This window comes from Notechis scutatus, chromosome 14 (assembly GCF_049901735.1).
Source record: "Notechis scutatus isolate UNSWTSFEM ecotype Mainland chromosome 14, rNotScu1.2, whole genome shotgun sequence".
NCBI classification, from domain to species: Eukaryota; Metazoa; Chordata; class Lepidosauria; order Squamata; family Elapidae; genus Notechis; species Notechis scutatus.
The window spans coordinates 7,120,636-7,148,187 of NC_142022.1; the positions used below are offsets into that span (position 1 = coordinate 7,120,636).

The 27,552-nt window shown below is 43.7% G+C and overlaps 2 protein-coding genes and 1 long non-coding RNA gene across 5 annotated transcripts; 1 reads left to right on the forward strand and 2 right to left on the reverse strand.

Moving 5' to 3' along the window:
• Positions 1 to 141: 141 nt before the first annotated feature.
• On the reverse strand, positions 142 to 23,456 carry SLC3A2 (solute carrier family 3 member 2). Of its 3 annotated transcripts, none has more exons than XM_026688689.2 (10): positions 22,865 to 23,456; positions 12,193 to 12,645; positions 6,856 to 7,029; positions 5,033 to 5,133; positions 4,311 to 4,379; positions 4,037 to 4,101; positions 3,394 to 3,601; positions 2,276 to 2,419; positions 2,001 to 2,111; positions 142 to 1,275 (listed from the first exon to the last, which is right to left on the reverse strand). In XM_026688689.2, the coding sequence occupies exons 1-10, from the start codon at positions 22,965 to 22,967 to the stop codon at positions 928 to 930; spliced, it is 1,776 nt and encodes a 591-aa protein (XP_026544474.1). In that variant the 5' UTR covers positions 22,968 to 23,456; the 3' UTR covers positions 142 to 927. The 3 variants fall into 3 exon arrangements, with proteins under 3 accessions (XP_026544474.1, XP_087799580.1, XP_087799579.1); XM_087943454.1 differs by lacking the exon at positions 22,865 to 23,456 and adding an exon at positions 16,962 to 17,110; XM_087943453.1 differs by lacking the exon at positions 22,865 to 23,456 and adding an exon at positions 13,060 to 13,115.
• LOC113426331 (uncharacterized) lies at positions 19,958 to 24,761 on the forward strand. Its single transcript, XR_003372686.2, has 3 exons — positions 19,958 to 20,031; positions 22,085 to 22,150; positions 24,610 to 24,761. It is a non-coding gene; the product is annotated as an uncharacterized LOC113426331 (long non-coding RNA).
• TMEM223 (transmembrane protein 223) lies at positions 24,385 to 27,548 on the reverse strand. The gene is made up of 2 exons (XM_026688692.2): positions 26,095 to 27,548; positions 24,385 to 24,948 (listed from the first exon to the last, which is right to left on the reverse strand). Exons 1-2 carry the CDS (start codon positions 26,549 to 26,551, stop codon positions 24,656 to 24,658), a joined length of 750 nt encoding a protein of 249 aa, XP_026544477.2. The 5' UTR covers positions 26,552 to 27,548; the 3' UTR covers positions 24,385 to 24,655.
• Positions 27,549 to 27,552: the final 4 nt, after the last annotated feature.

Genomic DNA, 27,552 nt, shown 5'->3' on the forward strand with positions numbered 1-27,552 from the left:
GAAGGAAGGAGGGGAAGGAAGGGAAAAGATTGTGGTTCTCTTCCTTCCTCCAGATATGATCTGAACCAAACCACGAAGGGATTTAAAATGATGGACACGTATCCTTAGACACTACCCTCCTCAACAGAAACCAGATGAGTCTGAAAGTGAAGAGAGACATTTATTAAAACTTGTTCCACAGCAAAACATAGGAAGCTTGCACACTTTGTTAAGCTGATAGAATATCTTCAAGGAAGCCAGACGCCGACAGGACAAAATTCATACTTAATGATCAGGAAAAGATTGTAGAACTGAAAATTGCAGAACTACAACTCAAAATGGGATAGGCAAAGCAATCCAGGAAAGTGAATCCATGGTCCTCGTTGCCCAAAGTGTGTGTGTGTGTGTGTGTGTGTGTTAGCACCAGACTGACACGAAGGTTTCACTCTGGGCTTAGAGTATTTCAACCATGGCAACGTCTGGCTGGGGAATTCTGGGAGTTGGAATTTCATCCATTTTCAAGTTGCCAAGATGGAGAAACACTGCTATAATTTAGCCCATCCTTTCGTTGAACCATCCCTTCCAGCTGGAGAGAATGGAGGTTCACATCTACCTTTGTCTCAGAGATGACCTGCCAATATTAAAAAAAAAAAAAAAAATAGGGGAAAATAATAGACAGTTCCAGGAATGTTCATGGAAACAGAGGTGACCTCGGCCAACTTCAGCCTCTTAAGGTGTTTAGGAACCACACAGACTTTCTCCCGGCCAGCTGGTTGTGGGGATTTGGAGTCTGGGGTCTGGGAAAGGCTGAGCTGTGGGGTTAACAAAGACAGGTAGATAGAGAAGAAGGACGTTAGTAAGCTCAGGAAAGAGATCCTTGGCTGGAGTGTCTTCTTTGGGAGGCACCTCCTGCTGAAAATGGGCCAGGCGGCATCGGGAGAAGACCGACTAGTGGGCCATGTAGGGGAAGCTGAGGAGAAGCCCTTCTGAAGGAAGGAGCTTGAGGTTCTGCAAATTCAGCTGCCTCTCCTCCCGGCTGGGATGGGTGCTGAGCTCCACATCGACTTGGGATGGAAGGTGAGAGTGAACGAGGGAGACGGTTCTCTCCTGGCGGGCGAAGTTGAGCACCACCAAGAACCGCTTGTTCTGGTCCCAGACCCGAAGGTAGGAGAAGACGGACGAATTCAAGCTTTGCACTAAGGCGAAGTCGCCATGCAGGAGGGAGCGTTCCTTGGTTCGGAGCTCACTCAGCTCTTGGAAGAAGCTCAGGATGGACCCCTTGTGGCCCTGCTGCGCCTGGAAAGGAAAAACAAGGCGGCGGGGGGGGTGTAGAAATTATAATATTTTTCCAGCTTTCCTGCACCTAGAAGCTGTTCTGAGACAAGCTGCCTTTTGCAATTGACCGATGGGGGTTTTGTCAACGCCAGTGGGGTTTAAGTGGCGCTCCAGATATTTTGGGATTCACTCAAAAGCACCTATTTGCTACAAGGGACCATTCTTTGCTTTCTTTTGCCCTAGTCGTTCGACTTCTCTTTGCAGGTTTTTGTCATTTTGTTATTTTCTCCACTTCTTTCTTTTCTATTTTGCCACGTCCCACATCCAGACCTTTTTTGTCTTTCTTATCGACAATTCTTAAGTTCAGGGTGTTAAGCGGCAGGTGTCTGTTTGAATTCTAAAGTCCCTGAGCAATTTAGCATCTTCTTTTTTTATGATATTTTTCTATTTTATGATTATTATTATAGACCTAAGAGAGAGGGACTAGCTTGAGGTCACTTGGCTGGCTTTCATGCCCAAGGCAGGACTAGAACTCACTGCTGGTGACTGCCCAAAGTCACCCAGTGCAGCTTTCATAGTTAAGGCTGGACTAGAATTCACTGTCTCCTGGTGACTGGACCCAAGTCACCCAGCTGGCTTCCATCCCTAAGGCAGAGCTATAACTCCCGCTTTCTATCCTGTTGGCCTCATATTCTAGCCCAAACGTTTGTCGTTCCTTTTACCCTGAAAAATTAGCTTTTTCTTACCTGCACAGTGATATTGCTGGCCTCGGGTTCAGCCAGCTGCTGTGCCCCTCTGGAGAATCCGTAAGTTGCCGAGTTGTCCCACTGCATATGTGTGACGTTGGATGCTGCAGGCTGGAGGAGAAATTAAGAGAATCGTTGCTGGGCAAAATATTCCACCACACACACACCCCCCAGTCATCGAGCACACAGACTTACATGCTCCCTGTCATCCTAACCTTGTTGCCTGGCATCCTAACGAGCCCACCCCACCTGACTCCTTCTATGGCTGATCTTACCTCTCCCGGCATGTCCCATAGGCCAATTTCATCTCCGAAATCTGTGAAGGGCGTCCCGGGCAGAGTGTAGAAGAGTAGATGGTGGAGGCGAAGCAACTGCTCCCCCATGGATTTGGCCAAATGTCCAAGATACGGTCTACCCATCTGCAGGGGGAGAGACCGTTAGCATCCCAGCGAAAAAAAACCAAGCTGAGTAAAACAACACATTGTCGTGTCGGTGTTCCAAAAGTGTGCGTAAAACTTAATGAAGGGATGCAAGAGTCACAGAGGGAATTAGCACTAGCATGACCCAGTTTGGGTCATGAAACATCTGCAAGAAAACCACCCAGCTCACAGAGCACCAAGGATCCTAACAGTCCTTCTCCTCCTAGAAAACCTCTCTCCCTTCTATAGCACTGATGATGTTACCTAGTTGGGTAATGAAACGTCTACAAAAAAAAAAAAACCTTTTTTTGGATTGTTGTTTTTTTTTGTTTGGGTTTTAAAATACCAAGCTTAGAGATAAGAGGTAGAAATTAGATGAAGAAAGATGATTGTTATACGTAAGTAAAATATGAATGTTGTTTATAATTATAAGCCTGCTAGTACAATTAATATGATCACAAATAAGCTAATATAAATATGATTGTAATTATTACATGTATTAGCAATAGCCCTTAGACTTATATACCACTTCCCAGTGCTTTTACAGCCCTCTCTAAGCAGTTTGCAGAGTCAGCCTCTTGCCCTCAACAATCTGGGTCCTCCTCATTTTACCCACCTCGGAAGGACGGAAGGCTGAGTCAACCTTGAGCCTGGTGGGATTTGAACTGCCAAATTGCAGGCAGCCGACCGTCAACAGAAGTGGCCTGCAGGACTGCACTCTAACCACTGCGCCACCGAGGTTCTTATTACTATCAGCATATCTGTTATTTTTTCCTTTTTGTGTGTGTGTAAAACAAATAGCCCGGACAATACACTGCCTTCAAAATATTTATATATAAATAAAAAAACTTGATTTTAAAAAAGGAAAAGAAAACTCCCCAAGCTGAGAAAGTACCAAAGACGCCCATTTCAACTGTAAGCCACAAATATTCTCCTTTAAATATCCCAACTCGATCCTAAAGCTGGAAACTTACGCTCCAGCTGGGCCACCGGCTTCCTGCTTCTTGGAGATAGTCTTTGATCAGTTTCTGGGCTGTGTGTCCCAGCGTGGTGGTGTCATTCTGGTCAGGTTTCACCAGTTCCTGAAGATACTGGCTGGTTAGCATGTCCACCCCTGTGGTTTCGTTCATAAGTGAGAAAATCCCTCGAGCATCGTTACGACTAGTCATGGCAATCAGTACCCTGGAAGAGAAGAAGAGAGAAGGTGGCTGTCTCCATCCAGCTGGCCCTCGACTTACGACCACAAGTGGGAGCAGAATTTCCATGCCTAAGTGGGAAAGGATGAAAAAGACAGTAATGGGAGAAAGAAGGAAGGAAGGAGAAAGAAAAAAAGGAGGAAGGGAAGGAAAAGAAAAGAAAGAGAAAGGAAGGAAGGAAATGAAAGGAAGAGGGAAGTGAGGAAGGGAAGATAAAGACAAGAGAGGACAAGAGAGGAGGGGAGGAGGGAAAGAAGGAAGGAAGGAAAGACAGAAATAAAGGAAAGGAAAGGAGGAGGGAAGGAAGGAAAAAAAAGGAAAGATAAAAGAAAAAGGAAAGGGAGGGAAGGAGAAAGAAAGAGAAAAAGAAAGAAAGAAAAGTAAGACAGTTGTTGAGAAAGTCATGCCCATTTTTACTCACCTGGCCTGATCGTCAACAGTGTCTTGTTCCGTTATGTTCTTCCACTCGCTCAAGAGTTGAGAATCCTGTCGAATAAATGGAATTGAAAGGCGTTGGTTGAGTCTGGAGCCTCCCCCACCAAGGTTTTAGCACCCCTACTTTCTTCTCCTTGCAAGGGGCCTCCCTTAATCCCCCCCAAAAAGAAATTAAAAAGGGACAGCAGTCAGGACCAGGCTAAATAATGCCCCCCACTCCCCGCCTTTGCTAAAGTCTGATGGAAAGGGGATCTGCTTACATTTAAATGCTCGACGCTTCCGATCTGGATTCCAGACACTCCTTCGCTCAGCCAAAACTGGATTGCTTCCTGTAGGGTGGACGGCAAGAAAAGAAAGAGACAAGTTAATAGTCCTCAGTGATCGCCGCCAAGACACTCCCTCAACCCTAGCCGTGACATGAGTCGGGCTCAATTTTGCGACCTTTTTGGTCATGGCCACTAAGCGGGTCATGGCAGTTCTTAAAGTGAACCACGCGGCCTTTTTAGCAAATTTGACTTCCCTTCTGGACTTCGCTCATCAAAAGCCAGTTGGGAAAGTCAAAAAGAGTGATTGGGGGATCCCAAAATGCTGCAACCGTTGAAAATACATGTTGGCTACCAAAAGTCCGAATTTGATCACAGAGGACCGGTCATAAGTCACAATTTTAGTCACTAAATGAGCAGTTGTAAATGCAAGGGCTGCTTGTATTAATGGCACATCCCCTGATTAGAACCTCCTAATATATTTATATTTATTTTATAGGCAAAATTAATGCTCTTGCTAGCTTTTATATTAGAGGCTGATTTTAACCATGTTATTGTAATGTAGGTACTGATGAGTCAATTCGAAATGCTTGCATCTACCTCTGCTCGTCTTTTGGTTGTATTGTTTAAATGATTAAATTATTAAAAGGGAATTGTTTTAAATTTTTATATATTTTCTCTTTAGTTTTATATATTTTATATATTTTCTCTTCACTTACTTTCATTTTATTCTGGAAATCCCCTTGAAGCCATACATCTCGGCTAAACCAGGGTAACTGGCCATGATAGTTAGGGGTCAGATCCAAGATAACCTTTATATCTGAAAAGAGAGACATGTTACATCACACAACAAATCATTCCATAAAATTCTACTCAGGTCATCCCTGGCTTAACGTCCCTCAACTGAGTCCAAAAATTTCTGCCGTTATGCGAGACAGTTAAGGGAGTTTCCCCCTCCTTCCTTGTCAAGTGAATCACCTCAGTTGTTTAACCTAGTCACACGGTTGTTAAATGAATCTGGATTCCTCATGGACTTTGCTTGCCAGAAAGTCACAAAAGTCACATAACCCCCTGGGACACTGCAACCGTCGTAAATAGAAATCAGTTGCCAAGCATCTGAATTTTGATCATGTGACCATGCAACAGTCGTAAGTGTGAAAAAACAATCCTAAGTCCAAAGCCTGCAAAAGTCACACCGTATTCAATTGTTGTTTTAACCTTTTATTTCCATATTTTGGGGCAGGCCCAAAGAGCCAAAATAGAAATAAGATTCCAGGTTGAGCTCTAACCTACATAATACTAGGATGAGTCAACCGACAAAGGATTGGTTAAGTGGGTGTTTAAAATTAAATTAAATTAATATTTACACAGCCGTAGTTGTGAAATATATAGGCCTGACGCTTGTTTATTCACTGTCTTCAGAACCTACAAAGCATCTGAGGCTGACTGAGAAGATAAATCTGGACAATGGGAAGGGAATTAAAGAGGAATATTTTCCATGAAATTGCATAACAAGTGCCATCTCCAAACTATTCTTCCTTCTTCTGGCAAAAAATAATAATATTGTTTTATTGTATTGTAAGGCGCAAAACAAATGCTATTTGGGCACAGTGGTACATAAACAGTATTACCAGATTATTATCCTTATAACAGTTCCTTGCAGAGCCAGATGTTTAAACTTCATCATCATTATTAATTATTATTATTATTATTATTATTATTATTATTATTATTATTATTATTATTATTATTATTATTATTATTATTATTATTATTATTATTATTATTGATTTAATCTTCAATTCGAATCACATCTGGGACTGGTAAATCTTAACAGTTCAAGTCCTAACAAAGGACATTGCTATTATTGTCATTGCTATTATTATTGCTGCTCTATTATTACTCTTGCATCACCTGAATCTCAATGACTCTAGCCTGCTCACTACAAAGAAATTACAATTAAACAAATAAAAGATAAAAGATGGTAAGTGCTCTATTAACACAACGATGAGTTAGCTAACCAAAACCTTTAAAAGTAACAAAAAGAAAAGTTTGTATCAACATTAAACTATGGATTTTAAAAGAGTTGTGTTAACCAACCTATGCTGGCTTAAACTGGACCGCTAAAGTCACTCTGGACAGAGAAATGAGTAGCAGACAAATTGAGTAATACACATAACACACACACACAGCTGTCCAGAGCATTATTTATATGTTAAATTTGTTTGCCTCTTATCTGGCTGTGGGGCTACTCTAGGCAGGTTAAAATATTTCATTACATAATAACAGTTTTTGCTTTACTTAATACTTGTTACTTGTTGCTAACAAAAGAAACAAAGAAAAAAGAAATGCTTAAAAAAAAGGAGTTTAGATTCTTTCCCTAACTCTTTATTTTCAGTTTGCAATATTTGGTAGATATTTAGGCACCCTTAGAAAGGGGTTTTTATATATATAATGTATGTACACACATACACACACACGTATACATATACTGAAACACTTTATTAAACGCATATATTTAAATATATTTTCCCCCACTTACTTTTTTTCTTGGCAGCTTGCAAAACGTCCCGGAAATCTTGCAAAGTGCCCAATTTTGGGTCAACGTCTTGCAAGTTGGTGCTGTACGGCTGATCCTCCAGATTGACATGGAGAGGCCCGATCACAAAACCTTTGACCTTCAGGGTGCTTAAATAATTCATCCTCTCTTTCACCCCTAAAAAAGAGAGAGAGAGAGAAAAGAAAGCAAGTTTACCAGAATGCAGCAAAAAAAAAAAAAAATCACTTTTTTTTTACGCCTCTCAAGACAAGCCTCCCCAAAATCCGTAATAAGATCCAATTTTTTAGATTCGAGGGGAAGAGGCGATACAGGCAGTCCTTGACTTACAACCGTTCCATTTAGTGACCGTTCAAAGTTACCACGGGAATCTGACTTGGAGGGGGAAGCCGAACAGCTGACAAGGAGTGGGAGTGTGGCTCTGTTGGCTGTGGAGGAAACTGGGGAAGGGCAAAGTCCAGCTGGGCAGAGCAGGGGAGAGGTAGAGCAAGGGAGAGGAAGACCCAGGCCCACCCCCTCTTCATCCTAACGGAGAGGAGAGCAACATGGAGTGGCGTGGCTTATGGGGGAGGAAAGGGTCCTGATTCCCTTCATTAGCTGCAGCTGGGAACACTGTATAAAAAAAGGAAGCTGCGTACAGCAAAGTGTACCCAGAGAAATTTTGTTTGTTTGTTCCTGGCCAGCATCCCAGATTGCCTTGTTACAAATTCTGCTGTTCTGGTTTGCGGGGGGGGGGGGGGGGGGGGGGGGGGGGGGGGGGGGGGGGGGGGGGGGGTTTGTGGGGGTTTTTGTTGGGGGGGTGGGGGTTGTTTTGGGGGGGGGGGGGGGGGGGGGGGGGGGGGGGGGTTTTTTTTTTTTTTTTTTTTTTTTTTTTTTGGGGGGTGTTGTTTTTTTTTGGGGGGGGGGGGGTTTGGGGGGGGGGGGGGGGGGGGGGGGGGGGGGGGGGGTTTTGGGGGGGGGGGGTGTTTTTCTGGGGTTGTGGGGGGGGGGTGTGGTTTGGTGGTGTGAGTTTTTTTTTTTTTTTTTTTTTTTTTTTCCGGGGGGGGGGGGTTTTTTTTTTTTTTGTTTTGGCCCTGCATTCTCTTTTTCTTTATTTTTGCCGTTCCAAACATCCAGGCTGAACACTCTCACACTTTGCTCAAGGTTACACATTGCCAGTCTGAATTAACAATTGTTGTTTCCGACCCCTCTTTTTAATCGTATTAACTTGCTCCGTTGAACCGTTTACTGGCTGCCGTGATCTGCATTTAATCCAAAAGGTAATGAGGCGTAGAATTTATTCGGCGAGGAAACTCGCGTTAGCTTCCATGTTACAAAAGAGGAGATTTCTTTTTCTTTCTTTTTCGTTTGCCCTCCTTCACTGCATTCCCCAGCAAACCTGCCCCAACAAATTACAGCAACTTTGATGAGAGGAATTGTGAAGCGTTGAACTTTGGATCCATCAAGGATTTATTAAACCAGAGGAGGGGAAGAAATTAAATTTGTAATGGGGAGAAAAGGCTGGGCCGTAGCATGCTCCTCTTTAGAATAGAATAGAATAGAATAGAATAGAATAGAATAGAATAGAATAGAATAGAAAATAGAATAGAAAATAGAATAGAAAATAGAATAGAAAATAGAATAGAATATAGAATAGAATAAGAAGTAGAGATTAGAGTATAGGATAGAATATAGAATAAGTAGAGAATAGAGTATAGAATAGAAAATAGAATAGAATATAGAATAGAATAAGAAGTAGAGAATAGGGTAGAATATAGAATAGAATATGAATTCTTTATTGGCCAAGTGTGAATGGACACACAAGGAATTAAAAAGAGATTCTTTCATTCTTATCCTTTGCAAGTTCACTCTTTCAGCAAAACATTTTAAGTATTCACCCCATCTCATTCTTCAAGAGCATACAGGTAGCCTCCACTTACGACCAACATTTCTATCCTCAAGTGAGTTGTGTCCTATTTTATGGCCTTTCTTGCCACGGCGTTTAAGCGAATCATTGAAGTTCTTAAGTTAGTGACACGGTTGTTTAAGTGAATCTGGTTTTCCCATGGACTTTTGCTTGTCAGGAAGTCACAAAAGGGGACATGGCAACCGTCATAAACGTGAGTCAGTTGCCAATGTTGATTAGGTGGCCATTGGGGATGCTGCAATGGCCTTAAAGTGTGAAAAATGATCACAAAGCCACATTTTTCAGAGTTGAAGTTGTAACTTCAAACGGTCATGAAACGAATATTGGTAAAAGTCAAGGGCTGCCCGTACTTTAATTGGGGACTATGTGGGCAGGGGAAGTCACAGAGGAGGGAAAGCCATTTTTCCCCCGTGTTTTAGAGCTATAAGGGGACATGGAAAGAACCTCATGAACAAAAGACAGGAAAACAGAATTGCATAAATCAATTTTTCCCAGGATCTGTATTTAGGTTGGCTTGTTGCAAATTGCTTTAGCGGGTTCCTGCTGAGTGTATGTAGGTTGCACAATCACACTGTGGGAGGCGGTGGGAATTTAAAAAAAAACAACAGAAATCCAGCTGAAAATTACTTCCTTCTGAAGGCCCATCAGAGGGTGAATTTGTACCCTTGAGCAGGGGGCTGGATTAGATGACCACCCAGAACCCCAACGACCTCCACTTTCGGTAATGGCCCAGCTCCTAAGAAATGCACCAATCCAGATTCCATGCCTCAAGTCTCAACCATCTTTCCTTTCCATCTCCCAGTCAAAATATCTGTTGCATGACTGGGGCTATTATCAAGTTTGGACGGGTTTGAATTTGGCATTGGGCGTGGCATCCATCATCCCAAGCGCCTCCGCTTCAAAACCCACAAGTCCTGACCCAATATGGGTCAGTGGTTAAGGAGCTTCGGGGCAAAATGAGTGGGCAGAGCATCAACCATTCCTTATTCTCAGCCTTGCCCTACTTCGCAAGGTTGTTGTTGTGGGCATCCAAATGGGGTCAAGAGTCATCCCATTTCCTTGTTTTTATTTTGAACTTCTTCACACCCGGGGTCAACCTTTGCAACACTGGCAACAAGGTTGCTCTACTTTTACAAGGATGTTACAAGGAAGAAGAACTCAAGCTTCTAGTCCTCAAGCCAGGCTAGGGAAAAAAAAAATATGCCGGCAATGTTACAAGGAATGTTACAAGGATGTTACAAGGAAGAACAACTCAAGCTTCTAGTCCTCAAGCCAGGCTAGAAAAAAAATATATGCCGGCAATGAATGGCTTTTACTGCTGAGTTCAAGTAAAACATATAAGCTTATCAAGACTTAGACAGTGAGTAACTGTTTTATTTTTAATGGCCACGGCTTTGCTGCTTTCCTGCCTGGGTTCTCCTTATTGTGGAATATTTCTCTTTTTGGAAGGTTGAAACTCTACAAAGTAAGAGATATCAGCAGAGGATGAGGGAAAATCTTCAGAGAAACTGACTAGTCCCTGCACAGGCTCAACAACTGTTTGTGGAGTTTCACAACATCGGAGCAAATTCCCCCAAAAGTTTGGGCCAAGGGTCAAAGGGACATCAATTCAGCAGAAAAAAAGTCATAAGAATCTCAGGAAGGAGGGAAGGGAGGAGGGAAGGAAGGAAAGGGAAGGGAAGGGAGGAAAGGGAAGGGAAGGAAGGAAAGGAAAGAAAGGAAGGAAGGGATAAGACAATGTAAAATGAAAGACAGAAAGAAGGATGAGAGAAAGACCATCAAACAAAGAAAGACAATAAAAGAAAAAAAAAAACAAGATAGAAAGACAGGAAGACAGAAAGGCAATGAAGGAAAGAAAAAAGTGGATGAAAGGAAGAAAAAAAGATGGAAGACAGAAAGAAAAAGAACGGAAGAAAAAAGAAGAAAGGAATGAAAAACGAGGAAAGGCAGGAAGCCAAAGAAGAAAAGGGGGAGAAAAAAAGAACGAAAGGAATGAGAAAAAAAGAGGAAAGGCAGAAAGTCAATGAAAGGGAAAAAGAAAGGAATGAGATGAAAGGAAGAATGAAAGAAAAAAAAAAGGAAAGAAATGTGGGAAGAAGAAAAAAACTACAGAGTCCTTTATAACCCAACCAGCCAGCAGCTGAGTCAGTTTTTCGACTGACGTCAAGAGCTGATGAAACCCCAGTCAGCAATTACTCAGGAAGCTCAAACCGGCTAAAACTGGCTTTTGGCACAGAGCGGCATGCTTCAACCACCCTTCAAGTTGGAACCGGGACGATTCCACCCCAAGCCCCCCCACCCCTGACCACCCCAGCTTCTCCCCCCACCAGCAGTGGCCAGTCTCCAAATGACCCTTCGGAGGGTCTCCAGGTTCACTTATTTTAAAATCCACTTGATTTGTCTCGCTCCTAGATTCTGGAGCAGGTTGGGTTTTATATTTATATTTTAATTATATTATAATTATATTATAAAATTATATTAAGAGATAGAGAGAATGAATATAAATCCATATATAAAGTGGGTTTTTAAAAACCCACTTGATTTGTCATCCTCCTAGATTCTGGAGCAGGCTGGTTTATATATTTATTATATTATATTATATTATATTATATTATATTATATTATATTATATTATATTATATTATATTATATTATATTATATTATATTATATTATATTATATATATGAGAGAGAGAGAGAGAGAGAGAGAAATGAGAGAGATTGAGAGAAAGAGAGATTGAAAGAGAGAAAGAAATAGAGAGATTGAGAGAAAGAGAGATTGAAAGAGAGAGAGAAAGAGATTGAGAGAAAGAGAGAGAGAGATTGAGAGAAAGAGATATTGAAAGAGAGAGAGAAAGAGATTGAAAGAGAGAAAGAAATAGAGAGATTGAGAGAAGAGAGAGATTGAGAGAAAGAGATATTGAAAGAGAGAGAAAGAGAGATTGAAAGAGAGAGAGAAAGAGAGATTGAAAGAGAGAAGAGAGATTGAAAGAGAGAAAGAAATAGAGATTGAGAGAAATAGAGATTGAGAGAAAGAGAGATTGAGAGAAAGAAATAGAGAGATTGAGAGAAATAGAGATTGAGAGAAAGAGAGAGAGATTGAGAGAGAGAGATATTGAGAGAGAGAGAGAAAGAGAGATTGAAAGAGAGAGAGAGAGAGAATATGAATGAATGAATATAAATCCATATATAAAGTGGGTTTTTAAAAACCCACTTGATTTGTCTTGCTCCTAGATTCTGGAGCAGGCTGGTTTATATATTTATTACATTATATGAGATAGATAGATAGATATAGACAGAGACACAGAGAGAGACAGACAGAGACAGAGACAGAGACAGAGAGACAGAGAGAGAGAAAGAGAGTGTCTGGCCCTCTTTAGCACCACAACCCCCACCAGCCTCAGCCCCAAACTCACCTGTCAGGTCACCTATGCCATCGCTGCCCGAATCTTGGAAGCCTTCCACCTCCCGGATCCGGTAGATCCCTCCTTTCTGCCACCAGTCCTGCTTGGGGAGATCCCTGCAGCGGGGAGCCTGGACGATGATGGCGATGGCCCCCGCCAGCATCCCCAGCCAGCCCAGCCAGAAGAGGATCAGGAGGGCCCAGCGGGTCCGTACCCAGCCGGGGGTGCCGGCTACCTGGAGCAGCTGCTCCTTAGACAAGCCGGTGAATTTGGCCGCCATCTCGGCCTCCTCTTCCTCCTCCTCCATCTTCACCTTCACCACGCCGTTCTTCTCGCCCAGGCTGCCCGGCGAGCCGGCCAGGGGCGAGGAGGCGTTCATGGGCTGCTTTTCGGGGTCCATCTCGTTCAGCTCCACGTCTTTCATGTCCAGTTCTGGGGTCACGGCTGGGGAGCTCATGCTGTCACCTGCGGAAAGGAGACCAAGACGTTAGACGTGGAAAGCCTGAGAAGCTACTTTTCCAAGTGAGGGGAGAGCCTTTCAAAACTAGATTTCTTACTGCGGGGAGATCTTGCTTATTAAGGAAAGGTGGGATCCAGGCTGGTCTACTTTAAACCTTTCCTGAGCTTGCCCCCCCACCCAGCTGGGCTTGACCACAAATCCCATCCTGAAAGGCGATGGGGGAATATGGGCTGAGGAACCCTCACGTGGCTGTGGGAACCGCGCTCTCGCAGCCCAGGTGGGGTTTCAAAGCGATCTTTTTTCCAGAGCGGAAGGTGGATTTTACAAATTCTTTTTAAATCGATCCCTTTGCAAGAAAGGAATCGTGTGTGTGTGTGTGTGTGTGTGTGTGTGTGTGTGTGTGTGTCGCCCCTACCAACCTCCCATCATCCCCAGCCAGCCTCGGTCCCCTTTCCAAGCACTCTACCTGGGGAACAAAGCGGCCACCCGGCTGGTTCCGACCTGCAGATCCGCGGAGAATCCGGTTAGATCCGATCTGGGAACCCGATCGCGCCGGCCGGCAGCTCAAGTACAGCCAGCCAGAGCCTCCGCCCCCAACCCACCCCCACGATCCGCCTCCCGGGCTCCCTTAAGGTGGATCAGAGCTCCGCCGGCCCAGGCTTTCCCAGGTAGGATGGGTCCAGGTAGAGTTCCATTGGATGGGGAGGTTCTACCAGAGCCCACCGGGCCCGCCGTTCAAGGAATCGCTTAACAGAATAATAAGAGTTTGGAAGGGACCTTGGAGGTCACCTAGTCCAACCTGCTGCTCAAGCAGGAGGTTCTATATAAAAGATTGCATGCCTCTTTGCACTCTTTCTTTCTTGCCTTCCTTTCTTCTCTTCCTTCCTTCCCTTCTCTCGCTTGGGACATTGCAAAACCCGCGTTGGCTTTGTCCAAGGGGTCAAATCCTGGTGTTGGTTACCTGGGCAAAGGTAGACTGCCCCTAGACGTGGAGGCTTTATATCAGCAGACCTGGTCCCGTATGAACATCTTCCATTCTTTTGGTGGGGGGGCATGGATGAAGGGTGTGTGTGTGTGACTGCCTTGCCGATAGCTTCAACCCATGGCAGAGAAGAAAACCCCCTGGCTAGCTGGGAACTTTGGGAATTGTAGTCCTCAGGCAATCGATGGAGTGGGGAGGTGGTTTAAGGGTTTAAAACAGGTCTCCAAACTTGGCAGCTTGGAAGCCTTGTAGACTTCAATTCCCAGAATCCCCTAGGCAACTTTTTAAAGCTGGCTGGGGAATTCTGGGAATTGAAGTCCGCAAGTCTTTAAAAAGTTGCCAAATTTGGAGAAGGCGATGTTCAAAGCTTAATTCTGATTATTCATAAATGATTATTCATTTTGATGTTCAAATAACCCTACTTTATTTTTCTATGCTGGTTGGGGGCCCTTTAGAAAAAAAAGAAAAGAAATAGAATCATTTTTAACCCTTGGATAAAAGCTAACCTTAAATGTCGGTTTAATTGCCGTTAATGAGCAGGCGATGACTTTCCAAGTATTTCAGAATTTCCCTTTTCAGTCACATTCAAAATGACAGCTCCGTGAAGCTTGAAGATGGATAGGCGTTTAAAAGTCTCGCTGGACCCAGGGAACTCTGGTTTAATGGTTAAACCAGAGTTTAATGATTGGCAGGCAAGAAAGTCTCCCGTGAGACTCCAGATCTGCTACAGAGCAGCGTTTCTCAACCTTAGCAACTTTGAGTGGACACTGGGGGATTCTGGGAGTTGAATTTCTCCCATCTTAAAGCATGCTGGCTGGGGGATTCTGGGAGTTGAAGTCCATCCAGTTGAAAGCATGGTGGTTATGGAATTCTGGGACCTGAAGTTCTTCCATCTTAAAGAACACTGACTGGGGAATTCTGGGATTTGAAGTCCACCTATTTTTTTTTTTTAAAGCATGCTGGCTGGGGAATTCTGGGATTTGAAGTTCTGCTAACTTAAAAGCATGCTGGCTGGGGAATTCTGGGAGTTGAGGTCCACCTCTCGGAAAGTTGCCAAAAGTTGAGATACACGATTAAAGAGAAAATAAACCGCAATATCATCAAAGCATTGAAACTCTTCTGTTCTCGCTGTCGGGCTCAAGTTTTTATTTTAGAAACACACACCAGAAATGGGTGTGTTGCAGTGTGCGTGTGACAGGACTGCACACCCCACCAGCCATTACTTCCTGGGGGTGGGGGGATCAAAAGGAGCAAGCATCCCCTTTTGAACAATGGCAAGAAGCGAGCCATTGTTCTCGGCTTTGAATGGTCTGCGGGAAGCTTTTCTGAGCTGGGTAGAGATACAGACCCCCTTAGCCATAAGCAACAATTAAAAAAAACACCCTCAAATGCAAGAGCCCTTGGGATCAGGAGCAGGAGGTAGGTTGCCTCTCTCCATGGAAGCTCCACCAATCTAACACATACCCATCCGGATTTATTTTAACAGAATAACAGAGTTGGAAGGGACCTTGGAGGTCTTCTAGTCCAACCCCTTTCTCAAGCAGGAGATTCTATATAAAAGATTGCATGCCTCTTTGCACTCTTCTTTCTTTTTCTTTCCTCCTTTCTTCCCTTTTCTATCTTTCCTTCCTTTCCTTTTCCTTTCCTTTTCCTTTCCTTTCCTTTTCCTTCCTTCCCTTCTCTTTCTCTCTTTCTTTTCCCCCCTAAATCTTTCCCCCTAAAGACAATCCTTCTGTCTGGTGAAGTCGAGCTTCTTTACAAACCCTCGACTTCTCTTAGCCGAAATAATAATAATAATAATAAAAAAACATTCTTCCTTCTGGTTCTTCCACCTTAAACAGCCTGGACTCTTGTTAGCCAAAAACCTGCCCCTCCCTTCCCTTTCCCCTCTCTGCTTCTAGGCAGATAAACAACTTTTAGACAAACAAAAAAGGAACCTAAGCGTTTTTTGACTTCCCTTAAACATCTGGCCAGCTAATTCCTGTCTGATCTGGATCAACAAAACCCATTTTTTTTCAAAGCTTTGCACCACAGTTTTAATAAATTAGCATTGAGTTGACCAAAGCAATGGTTTTAAAAGAGAATTCTAAACCCTGGTTTATTTATTCAACTGGTCCAATTTTTTTAAGGTTTGGGCCACGCTCTGAAGCATCAAGAAACTTACACGTAGGTGGGAATTCGTGCAACAAGTGAGGTATACCTGGGGTGCCTTGATTTATGGGTCACGGGCTTGCAAATCTTCCTGATATACTTGCTCTGCCAAGGAACCCCACAAAATTTCCATTTAAGAAACATTGGAGTAAAGAAATGTCCAATGGTGTCACACCCACACCCACAAACACCAAACAATCCGTTCCCCAAATTTCAGAATAGAATAACAGAGTTGGAAGGGATCTTGGAGGTCATTTAGTCCAACCCCCCGCTCAGTAGGAAACCCTACACCATTTCAGACAAATGGCTGTGCGATCTCTTCCTGAAAACTTCCAGTCTTGGAGCATTTACAACTTCTGGAGGCAAGTTGTTCCATTGATTAATTTTTCTGTCAGGAAATTTCTCCTTAGTTCAGACTATTATAAAGAGTCAATTATTGGTTCCTGTATCTCAACATAGCTAGGACTGACCCCACAGCATTTCCCATCTTGGCCCCCCTCCCCATATTACAGCTAGTCCTCAACTTACAACAGTTCATTTAGTGACCACTCAAAGTTAAAATGGCCTGGAAAAAAATCAGATGTACGACTGTTTTCCCCACAAGCATGTATTTATGTTTGTGGTCCCTATTTGTGACCTTCCCAGCTGGCATCCGACAAGCAGCATTGGTGGGGGAAGGTGGATCTGCTTAATGACTATGTGTTTCACTTACTGACCGCGGCGATGGGCTTAATGACCACGGGGCTGGGGGGGCTGTAAAATCGGCCGCAGCTTCACTTAAGTGCTTCACATAGCCATGGACACACATCCCAGGTTCCAATTTTGGTCGTAATTCGAGAACGACCTGTATGCTGATTTCGGTACGGCAGAGCAGGAAAAAAAAACCAAGGGTTTCAACATGGGAAAAAATCTACACCAGGGGTGTCCAACCTTGGCAACTTTAAGACATGTGGACTTCAACTCCCAGAATTCCTCAGCCTGAGGAATTCTGGGAGTTGAAGTCCACAAGTCTTAAAGTTGCCAAGGTTGGACACCCCTGATCTACACCATTTTCATCTGAAATCAAAGCAGCGGCATTGGAATCCTCAAATCTGAATTTTGTTTTTTTGTTTTTTTCCCTCCCATTTCTCAACTTCCCAGTGCCTGAAAAAAATTGGCTGATAATCCACATTTAATGGCAATGTTTACCTGGTCAATGTCTGTCTTCTAACAAACAGAGCAGGAAGGCGGATTAAACAAGGCTACAGGATTATTCGGGATCCAGAAAATATGCTTTCCCCAAACACCAGAGGCCTCTCTTTCTCCCCCACCCATCCTCCTGTGTTTACGCCATGCGCTCGCATCCAATTCCAAGAATCCCTTTCCTCGTGAAATTAAAAGCCGCTTGCGGCCCCTGTTATTCTGAAGAGCTCGGCTGGATCTTAGCCAGGCTGGGGGAAGAGGAAAAAAAAAATTAACTGACATTGCAGCTTCGTGTTTATCTGCCTGAGGTGGGAGATAAGCACATCCCCGCAGCTGGAGTGGCTGGAATTCGACCAAAAACTCCCTGCGGAAAAAAGTTGTCAACAGCCTTCCCCCCACCCCAAACATCTGCAGGGGGGGTGTTGGGAACCAAAATGCAGGTGAAAACATGCTGTGGACTTTGAAGTTTTCCTCTAGGTCAGGAATCTGCAGTTTCCCAGTTAGAGTTTTCCGACAAGAGGACCATTGGAAAAAAAAACACATGTATTTGGGAAAGATTCGAAAGAGTAGGAATCAATTATTCCAGCAAAAAAGAAGTTAGTTAATATTGCAGCCGCAATCGCTTTAAAATTCTTTCTTTTTCTTTCCTTTACCTTTTTCTTTCTTCCTTTCTTCCCTTTATCTTTCTTTTTTTGCTTTTTTACTTTCTTTCCTTCCCTCCCTGCCTGATAAACAAAACAGGTTTCTAGCCCTCAACACAACAGGGATAAACTTGAAACTGGAGAGGTCTGGGCTAAGATTTCTAGAAATCAAAGAGAAGATTTAGTTAATGGCCCTTTTATTTCCCCCTCCCACTTCAAATCCCAGAATTCTCCAGCCAGCGTGCCTTGAGATGGGTGGACTTCAACTCCCAGAATTCCCCAGCCAGGATGCTTTAAAGTAGATGGGCTTCAACTCCCAGAATTCCCCAGCCTGCACGTTAGTTGAGGAATTCTGGGACCTGAAGTCCACATGCTTGAAAGTTGCCAAGGAGAAACTCTGTTCTAATTTAATAATTAGAAATTTGACATTTGCAGGCCGTGTTCCTTACAGATCCCTGCAGGGATCGCCTCCCACCAACCCTTCCAAGCACGGTATTTTCACCAAACAAACAGCCTCTAGGAACTTTCAGTCCAGCCAAAACACAGACCAGTTCTCAGAATCAAAAATAAAATTTTAAAAAAACACAATCAGGACATCTGTCAAGTTCCCTCCTCCAGTCTTGAGAAAGCTCCGGGGGTTGGAAAATGAGACATAAACAGATCCCCGTGATGAGAAACAGAAAATTGTCGGTGGGACAGCAAGATTAAAGGATCGGTCAGCCTCTACAGCTGGGAAAAACTCTAGGAAGGCTTCCAGATTCATCAAAGAGATTGTAAAGGGAGATGAATTTAATGAACCAGCTTGTCCATCTCTCCAAGCCATGATCTGATTAAATCAGAGTTAGATGGACGAGCCACAACTTAACACGATGTGCTAAGAGCACAAATCCTTGTTTATAAATATTTTTTGGGGGGTCCCCCCCCCCTTTTAAGTGATCTGTTGGGCTGTTTGTATGAAAAACTCTGTAGTTCTCTCTTTTTGCAAGGATCGAAAATGACTTTGTTTTCCCTTTAAAAAAACATTTAAAAAAAAAATCACTAATGCAGGAGCAACAATTTGGTCCCTGAAAAGGATAAATTTCATCCTGTTGAAGTGCAGATTTAATAGATGGTTACACAGTTTGCTTATCATTAATGGCATTTTGTGGAAAGGAGAAGTATTTAAAACTCAGCTCATTTTTTCTTTAAAAGTTCATCTATATCCCATATAGATTCCTTGGCATATATTACAGGTACTGTTCAACTAAACAAATCATTTGCTAAACAAATAATTCCCTCAACACTATCAAACTACTTACTAAGTCTGCATTACTATTACTATTAATCTTCTCATCACTCCTTATCGCCCATCCCCTCCCACTTGTGACTGTATGGTTGTAACTTTGTCGCTTGTATCCTGACGGTTTTTATTGACTATTTCCTAGTATGATTTGATGGCTTATTGTACCCTATGACTATCATCAAGTGTTGTACCTTAATGATTCTTGACTTTTGACAAATGTATCTTTGCTTTTATGTACACTGAGAGCATTCGCACTGGGACAAATTCCTTGTGTGTCCAATCACACTTGGCCAATAAAGAATTCTATTATAGTCTATTACCACCATTTTAAGTTACAAGGGCACTAAAAAATGTGACTTATGACCGTTTTTCCAGTTACGAATTTTGCAACATCCCCATGGTCACGTGATTTAAAATTCAGACGCTTGGCCACTGGTTCATACTTATGACTGTTGTTGCAGTGTGCCGGGGTCATGTAATCCCCTATTATGACCTTCTGGAGAGCGATGTCAAAGGAGGAATCAGATAACAGATAATCAGAGTTGGAAGGGACCTTATAGGTCATCTAGTCCAACCCCCCCCCCGCCCAAGCGGGAGACCCTACACCATTTCTGACAAATGGCAGTCCAATTGTGAATCCGGATTCACTTAAAAACCTTGTTACTAATTCAACAAGTGCAGTGATTCACAACTGTGGCGAGAGATCGTGAAATGGGGCAAAACCCACTTAACAAATGAATTTCGGGGCTCCACTATGGCCCTTCAGTCAAGGACTAACCTGTATAATATTTCCTGAATATGAACTGCAGTGGATTCAACTGCAAGCAAGGCACAGGATCTATATTTATCGACTGGATTTGTTTTTCCTGGCTGCACTAAATAAAATTCACTGGAAAAGGTCATCCATCCTGTTTGCACCCAGATGACCCAAATAAATATCTCGAATTTCTAGGAAGCTTGGAAAGATCACGCACTGATCACAGGTTGCCATCCAGACATAAACACCACAGAGGGCTAGAGATCCTTTTTCAGGGGTGATTCGCCAAAGGCTGTTTGGGTGAGATTACTTTGAGGAAGATCGGGAAACTGCGCAAAAGGATCATTTGTAGGATCGGTGTTCAGATTGGACGGCTGGAGAGGGACCTGTTTGCAGGTAGAGTCCTCGATGTACGACTACAATTCAGGCGGGGGCCCACGTTGCTAAGCGAGGGCATTCTGGTTCAACACTGATTTTCGTACCTTTCTTCTTTGTCAGTGAAACACTGAAAGTTGTTAACCGAGTCACACGGTCGTTAAGCGAATCTGATTCCCCCCCCCACCGATTTTGCATGTCGGAAGTCACCAATGGCAATTATGTGATCCCGGATGCAATTCATGCTGGTGGCCAAGCGTCACCAAATTTTGATCAAGTGACTCTTGGAATCCTGCGATGGTCGTAAGTCTGGGGACTGGTGGTTAAGTCACTTTTTTCCCCAGCGGTGTTGTAACTCTGCTAGTCAAATGAATGGTTATAAACTGAGGATTACCAGAAGATCAGGTTTCTTAGCATGGAATAGTACAAGATTTTCTTACGCAAGGCAGCTGTCTGGATTCCCGTCAGGGTAGATCACCCTGGATCTTTTTTTAAAGGCAAATTCCAAACCGTCTCTGTCTGCCAAGCGAAGACACATAGCTGAGCTGGGCTCACTGACAGAAACCACCGTAAGGTTGTGGTTAGGCACAAGGGCTTGAAGATCTGGCACCACCCAGAATGGGGGAAAGGTTCCTGAAATTAGCTGAGGCGGCTTAAATTGACTTCTTCGATAAGAGAAGGCACAATTCTCAGCCTTGATAAACTGATTGCCAACGCCTTAAAGGCTTTCCATAAAACAGAAAAAAAAAATCAAATTACGATTTATGGTTCAGATGATTATAGGATAGATTAGGAAAAGAAGGGAGGTTATGTTGTAAGAAGTAAAGGTATATTTGTACTTAGAACTGCTGTAAAGAAAATGAGAACCTTTTTTCCTGATTTTTCTTTTCCTTGCTTCGTTTTTAGTCTTTCCTTCCTTCCATCCTTCCTGTTTCCTCTCTCACAGTACACACGATATCTTTTTTCAACTCCCCTTCCCATCACCTCAATTTCTTTCCTTCCCCCTCCTTCCTCTTGTTCTCTCCTTTCCTTCTTCCCTCCCTCCTCCCATTCTCTCCTCCCTCCCCTCCTCATTCTCTTCTTCCTTCCTTCATTATCCTCCTTCCTTCTTCTTCTCTCCCCTTCATTATCCTCCTTCCTTTCTTCTCCCCTTCATTCTCTCCTGCTCCTTCCCTTCCTTCCTTCCATTTCTCTCCTTCATTATCCTCTCCTGCTCCGTCCCTTCCTCCTTCGTTCCATTTCTCTCCCCTTTACTCTCCTGTTCCTTCCTTCCTTCTTACCATTTCCTTCCTTCCTCTTCCTTCCTTCCCCTATTCTGTTTCCTTTTAGCTTATATTAGTTTTTAATGTTCTTTTAAATGTTTTTAAATAAAACCTTCTACTAAAGCCCCCCCCCCCCAAACCAGCCAAGACAGAATGACACCAGAACTATGCCCTCTGTCAAAGGTGACACGGTGATACCTCTTAAGGAACGGTGATACCTCTTAAGGAACGCCAAGTCCTGCCAAAGCTCACCTTTCAGATAAGGAAAACAAACGCTCAGCAAATCCAGAAAGGAACAAGAGATATGAGAAAGGGGGGGGGGGGGAGAAGAGAAAGAAACAATGGATAAGGGAGAGCCAAGGAAAGATAAATAGGTGGAGAAAGAAAGTTAAGATAGAAAGAGTAGATTTAAATCCCATGCAAAAAAAGGTCAGAGGTTATCACAAAGAACTGTGTACCCTTCAAAATCTTGAGTGTAACCGAAGAGAACCAGAAAATTTTTATTAAAGGTATTAAAGGCTGCCTCCCTCCATACATTTAGATTATTCCCTCAAGCCAGGTTCAGCTTTCTAATGGATTTTAGTCTCTTAGAGCTGGCAGATATAATAAGTCTCATGAATGAAGGCAAATAATTTATATCTAAATATTATAATATGTAAGATACACTATACATTATTTGCCTTGTGCTATAATAAATCTAATACAATCTCCATCAGCATTTACAAAATCTCCATCGGTCAATTGCAACAGAGGCTGAAGGCTATCCATGGTTTGCATCCGCCAGCAATTTTTAATTTATTTATTTTTTGAAGGTTATTCCACTGGCTCTCCTTCTGGCAATCTCTTCTGCCAATCTCCCACAACCACAACCCTGTGAGGTAAGGCCAAGCTCAGAGAGGAAGACGGGTGCAAATCCATCCAGGAGGAAGCTTCACATCCTAAATTCTCATTTTTGCTCCCTTAAAGTGATAATGATCTCTGCCAACATTATAAAAAAAAAAAAAAAGAGGTGCCACAGGAAAAAGGTTGATGTGCCAAAAAAGAGAGCAGAAATCAGGATTTATTTATTTTATTTTATTTATTTATTTTTTTGGGGGAAGGAAGAAGGAATAAAGTCCACTTTCTGTTTCTAAACCACCCTGGGTGCAAAGCCATCAGATGGCTGGGAATTTGCTTGGATGGGCAAGCCTTGCCATTTCCTGGCTTAAGCCTACCTTGTCAGGCTGTTGTGTGAGTGACAACTCACTCTGCCTCTCACTTGCAGAAAAGGACCAAAAAAAAAAAAAAAAAAGACATAACAAAAGAAAAACTGCTGCTTTGGAGCCTGAGATGGACAGGATATAAATTCAATATGTTGACTTATGCAATGTAGGTGCCTCTTTCTTGCAGCTTGGGGCAACCAAATCAATGAACAGAAGAAAAGAAGCCAAAGTATTTCTGACCTTGGATCCCCCAACCCATCCCCAGCCCTCTGGACTGCCATGCCCATCCTCCCCAGCCTCGAGAATGCAATATATATATATATATATATATATCATTTTAAAATGCAGAAGGTTGTTAAGGCTTGCAAAAAAAAGGGTGAAACGGCTTACCTCGGCTCCCCTGCTGCCCCATCTCTCTTTCGGGGTCCGCTCTCTCCTGAATCACCATTGGCGTCTCCCCACCACCTATCTCTCCGGTCCCTGGAGCCGCCATTTTGGTTCCCTCTCAATGCAGAGGCTGAGGTTGCCGTGGCAACAGCAGCTGCAATCAAGGATGCTTAGGAAGAGGAGGAGGAGTGGAGGAGAAGAGAAAGAGGAGGAGTAGAGGAGGAGGATTAAAGCAGATTCCTTCTCTTCATTTTAAATCAAAGAGGCTGAGGGCAAGGCCTCTCCCCCTCCTTATTATTCCAAAAATAATCCACCCTTGCTGGTAGCAGAGCAGGTTTTTTTTTTCCACCTTCTTTCCCTCTCTTCAAATACAAAAATTCGGAAGGTATTTTGGCAAATGCTCGAAGCTCCTCCAAATTTTTGGAATTGGAGGGTCAGAGGAATTAACTTTAAATGTGGCTTTGAAAGTACAAAATATATATATATAAGGGCTTTGAGTAAGAATGACCTAATGGCATTGCTTGGCAAAATTTAAAATTAAAAGATTAGACAAGTTAGTTAGCTAGTGAGTGAGTGAGTGATAGATAGATAAAGAGAGATATTTTGATGTAGACACAGATCAATAGAGACAGATATAGTTTGGTAGAAATAGATAGATGATAGATAGATAGATAGATAGATAGATAGATAGATAGATAGATAGATAGATAGATAGATAGATAAATGGATGGATGGATGGATGGATGGATGGATGGATAGATGGATAGATAGATTGATAGAAGAGAGAGAGAAGTAGGTAGGTAAGCAGAGAGATAAGAGAGATGATAGATAGATAGATAGATAGATAGATAGATAGATAGATAGATAGATAGATAGATGATAGATAGATAGATGATAGATGGATAGATAGATAGATAGATAGAGATAGATGATAGATAAATAAGATAGATTAGATAGATAGATTAGATAGATAGATTAGATAGATAGATAGATAGATAGATAGACAGATAGACAGAGATAGATAGACATACATAGATGATAGATAAATTAGATAGATAGATAGATAGATAGATAGATAGATAGATAGATAGATAGATGATAGATAGATAGATAGACAGATAGATTAGATAGATAGACAGACAGACAGACAGACATAAAGGGATAGATTAGAATAATATAGATAATAGAATGAGATGGATAGATAGATAGATAGAGAAATAGATTAGATATAGAGGGATAAATGAAGATAGGAGACAGAGAGATAGTCCCTAGTACCACCCTTGGTGACAAGACACATATTTGGAAAAAAAAAGATGCTTTTTATATTTTTTTACACCCAGTATCGGCATTGCTGGGCAAAATTGATAAAGATATTCATATATCAATTCACGTTAAGTTCACACATGAGCACCCAACACTTTTGGTGACACACAGCATCAGCATTGCTGGGCAAAATGTATTTATATTCCTATTTAAATTCATATTACGAGTCCCTACCACCTTGGGTGACGAGACGACACGCATTTGAAACCAGAGGCTTTCTATATTTTTAACAAGCAGGCTGGAGTACAATTCGAGTAAAAGAACATCCTTCTCGCCCTCTTAGTGTCCTATTTTTAGGGTCTTTCTTTCTTTCTTTTTTAAATTTAAAGAGCAGAAGGGTGAGGATATAAGTCAAATGTTTCCACAGGGAAGGAGCTGTCAATTCTGGATTTTAATGTCTGCATTTTTCCTCTTCTCTCTTCCAGCAGCCTCTGGGCAGGTCGTGGCCTCATGGCCCCTGGAAAACAGACCTCACCATTCCCGATAGGCGCCCACGGTGATGTCAAATAGTGGATTGCTGGTGATCGATCCCTGTTTGTCCAGCAAGAAATAAAAAGGTTTCCCTTTGATCTTGACTGGGATGATTGCAGCCACTTCTGAACGGTGGGACATGCAGCTGATGTGGCGAAGGGGCACTGTGAAGGATGAAGTGTAGCCAAAGAGGTAATAGGTCGTAAAAGTCACCTCCTGACTGCCACGGAGGAGGAGGACCCGGCTAACGGACCGTCGCGCGAAGAAGAAACCTGCCACAAAGATCAGCGTACCTGCAAAGGAAGGTGGTCGGAATTGGAGAGATCAATCAATACATTCAACAGAAGAGGATATCTGCAAGAACCGTGAGGTCCTTGGTGGTCTCTGAACTTGGTTGTTGTCTTGCAGACGTTTCAGGACCCAACTAGGGAACATCATTAGTGCTAGCAGCGAGTAGGGTTTGCAATGAGAGGGTTGGGGAGGAAGAGGGGAAGAAGGACGGGGAGGAGGAGGGCTGTGAGTTCCTCAGTACTCTCTGAGCTTGGTTGTTTTCCTGCAGACATTTCACAACCCAACTAGGTAGCATCATCAGTATTAAAGGAGGAGGAAGAGGAGAAGAAGAAGGAAGGGGGAGAGGAGGAGTGTGAGGTTCTCGGTACTCTCTGAGCTTGGTTGTTTTCCTGCAGACATTTCATGACCCAACTAGGTAGCATCATCAGTGCAAAGGAGTGTGGGGTTTGCTCCCTATTTGTATATGACAGTGTGCCCTGCCAGTATTGGTGAGGGAAACTAGTGTAGCTTGGTGGAGCAAGCTACAACATAATACGGCGAATCGCTTTGCTGGCTGAGGAATTCTGGGAGTTGAAGTCCACAAGTCTTAAAGTTGCCAAGGTTGGACACCCCTGGTCTATATCTATCTCTATCATCTCTATCTATCTATCTCTATCATCTATATATATCTGTCTATATCTATCTATCTATCTATCTATCTATCTATCTATCTATCTATCTATCTATCTATCTATCTATCTATCTATCCATCCATCCATCCATCCATCCATCCATCTTTGGCTCAGCCTTCCCTCCTTTTCCCAGGTCATTCAAATGAGGACCCGGGATTGTTGGGGGGGGCAAGAGGCTGACTCTGTAAAAACCGCTTAGAGAGGGCTGTAAAGCGGTATATAAGACTGAGGGCTATGGCTATTTCCCAGGCGCTCAGCATTTGCATTTGGACCCTAGCTGCGGTTTTGCAAACGCAACGAACAGGAAAGCAAAGCACGCACTTTACCTGGAGCTGCCCTTCAACCACGCACACACCTGTACACACCCACACACTTTTGAGTTTAGCCCATTTTTTTTTTTTTGCAACGGCGAGAGGGGAAGCCAAACACCACCCCCCCCTTCCCCTTCCCCCAATGCAAACGCCCTGCCTCGCTTACCGACGGCCAGGCAGGTGGCGGAGAAGCCGTAGCGCCACTTGGCGGAGCCCGAGGTCAGGTTGAAGAGGTTGCCCAGCCAGGGCCGGCTCGGGGGTCGCTCCTCCGAGCCCGCTTTCTCCGGGTCGGGCGGCGTTTCCCGCAGGGTGGTCAAGGCCAAGTCCGCCAGGTAGAGCCAGAAGGCCAACTGGCTCACGCAGAAGAGGCCCACGTTGCGGAAGAAGCGCGGTCGCTCGTGGTGGAAGAGCTCCACGTCCCGGTTGACGAAGCCGTCCAGCGGGAAGGGCTCCTCAGCTCGCCGGCCGGCCGGCGGGCTCCAGAGTTGGCGTCTTGCAAACGGAGGGGCCGCCGCCCCGAGCCGGGCGCTTCGCAAGCCCCCACGCAGGAGGGAGAGGCCCCCGCGGGCCCACGGGGAAGCCCAGGCGTCACGAGCCCGCGGCAGCAGCAGCAGCAGCAGCATCGCGGAGCCGCCGGATCAGGGGAGCTGCATGGCCGGGAGAGGAAAGAAGGGAGAGGAAAAAGAGGAAAGGAAAGGAAAGGAAAGGAAAGGGAAGGGGGAGGTTAAAAGATGGAGAGGAGGAAGAGAAAAGAAGGGAAGGAGGAAAGAAAAAAGAAGGAGGAAGGAGAAAGGAAAATATGGAGGAGAGGAAGGTAATAGAAGGAAAGGGAGGAAGCAAAGAGAAGATAAAAAGGAAGGAAGGAAGGAAGAAGGAAAGAAAAGTAAAATATGGAGGAAAGGAAGGTAATAGAAGGAAAGGGAGGAAGCAAAAAGAAGATAAAAGGAGGAAAGGAAGATAGAAGGAGGAAAGAAGGAAAGAAAAGTAAAATATGGAGGAAAGGAAGGTAATCGAAGGAAAGGGAGGAAGCAAAGAAAAGGAAGGAAAAAGAAGGAAAGAAAAGAAAATATGGAGGAGAGGAAGGTAAAGAAGGAAGGGAGGAAGCAAAAAGAAGATAAAAGGAGGAAAGGAAGATAAAGGAAGGAAAGGAGGAAGTAAAATATGGAAAAGGAAGGTAATAGAAGGAAAGGAGGAAGCAAAGGAAGGAAAGGAGAGGGAAGGAGGGAAGGAAAGGAGAAGCTACGAAGGAAGGAAGGAAGAAATGAGATAGGAAGGGAGCGCGTTTGTTCTGGCGGGCGCGCAAGGTCGTGGGAAGGGGGAGTAGGAAGGTAAAGAGAGTTTCGGTTTTTCTTTCTTAGCCGGCCGGATGAGTCGTTTGCACCCCTAGATGCGTGTCCCGGGGCTCTCCTGCCTGCACGCCAGGATGCAAGATTCAGAAGCGTGTTGGGGGGTGGGGAAGCGAATCCCACCCCAATTCAAACGGGGTGTAACTAATACCGGTTACTCGCTGGTGGTTTCCCTCCTTTGCAATTCCAGAGCTGGAGACTTCCACTCCCGGCATGCTCAGGGGCCATCCCTACGGTGGAACTCTGGGAGTTGGAGTCCACACGTGCAAACCCGGAAG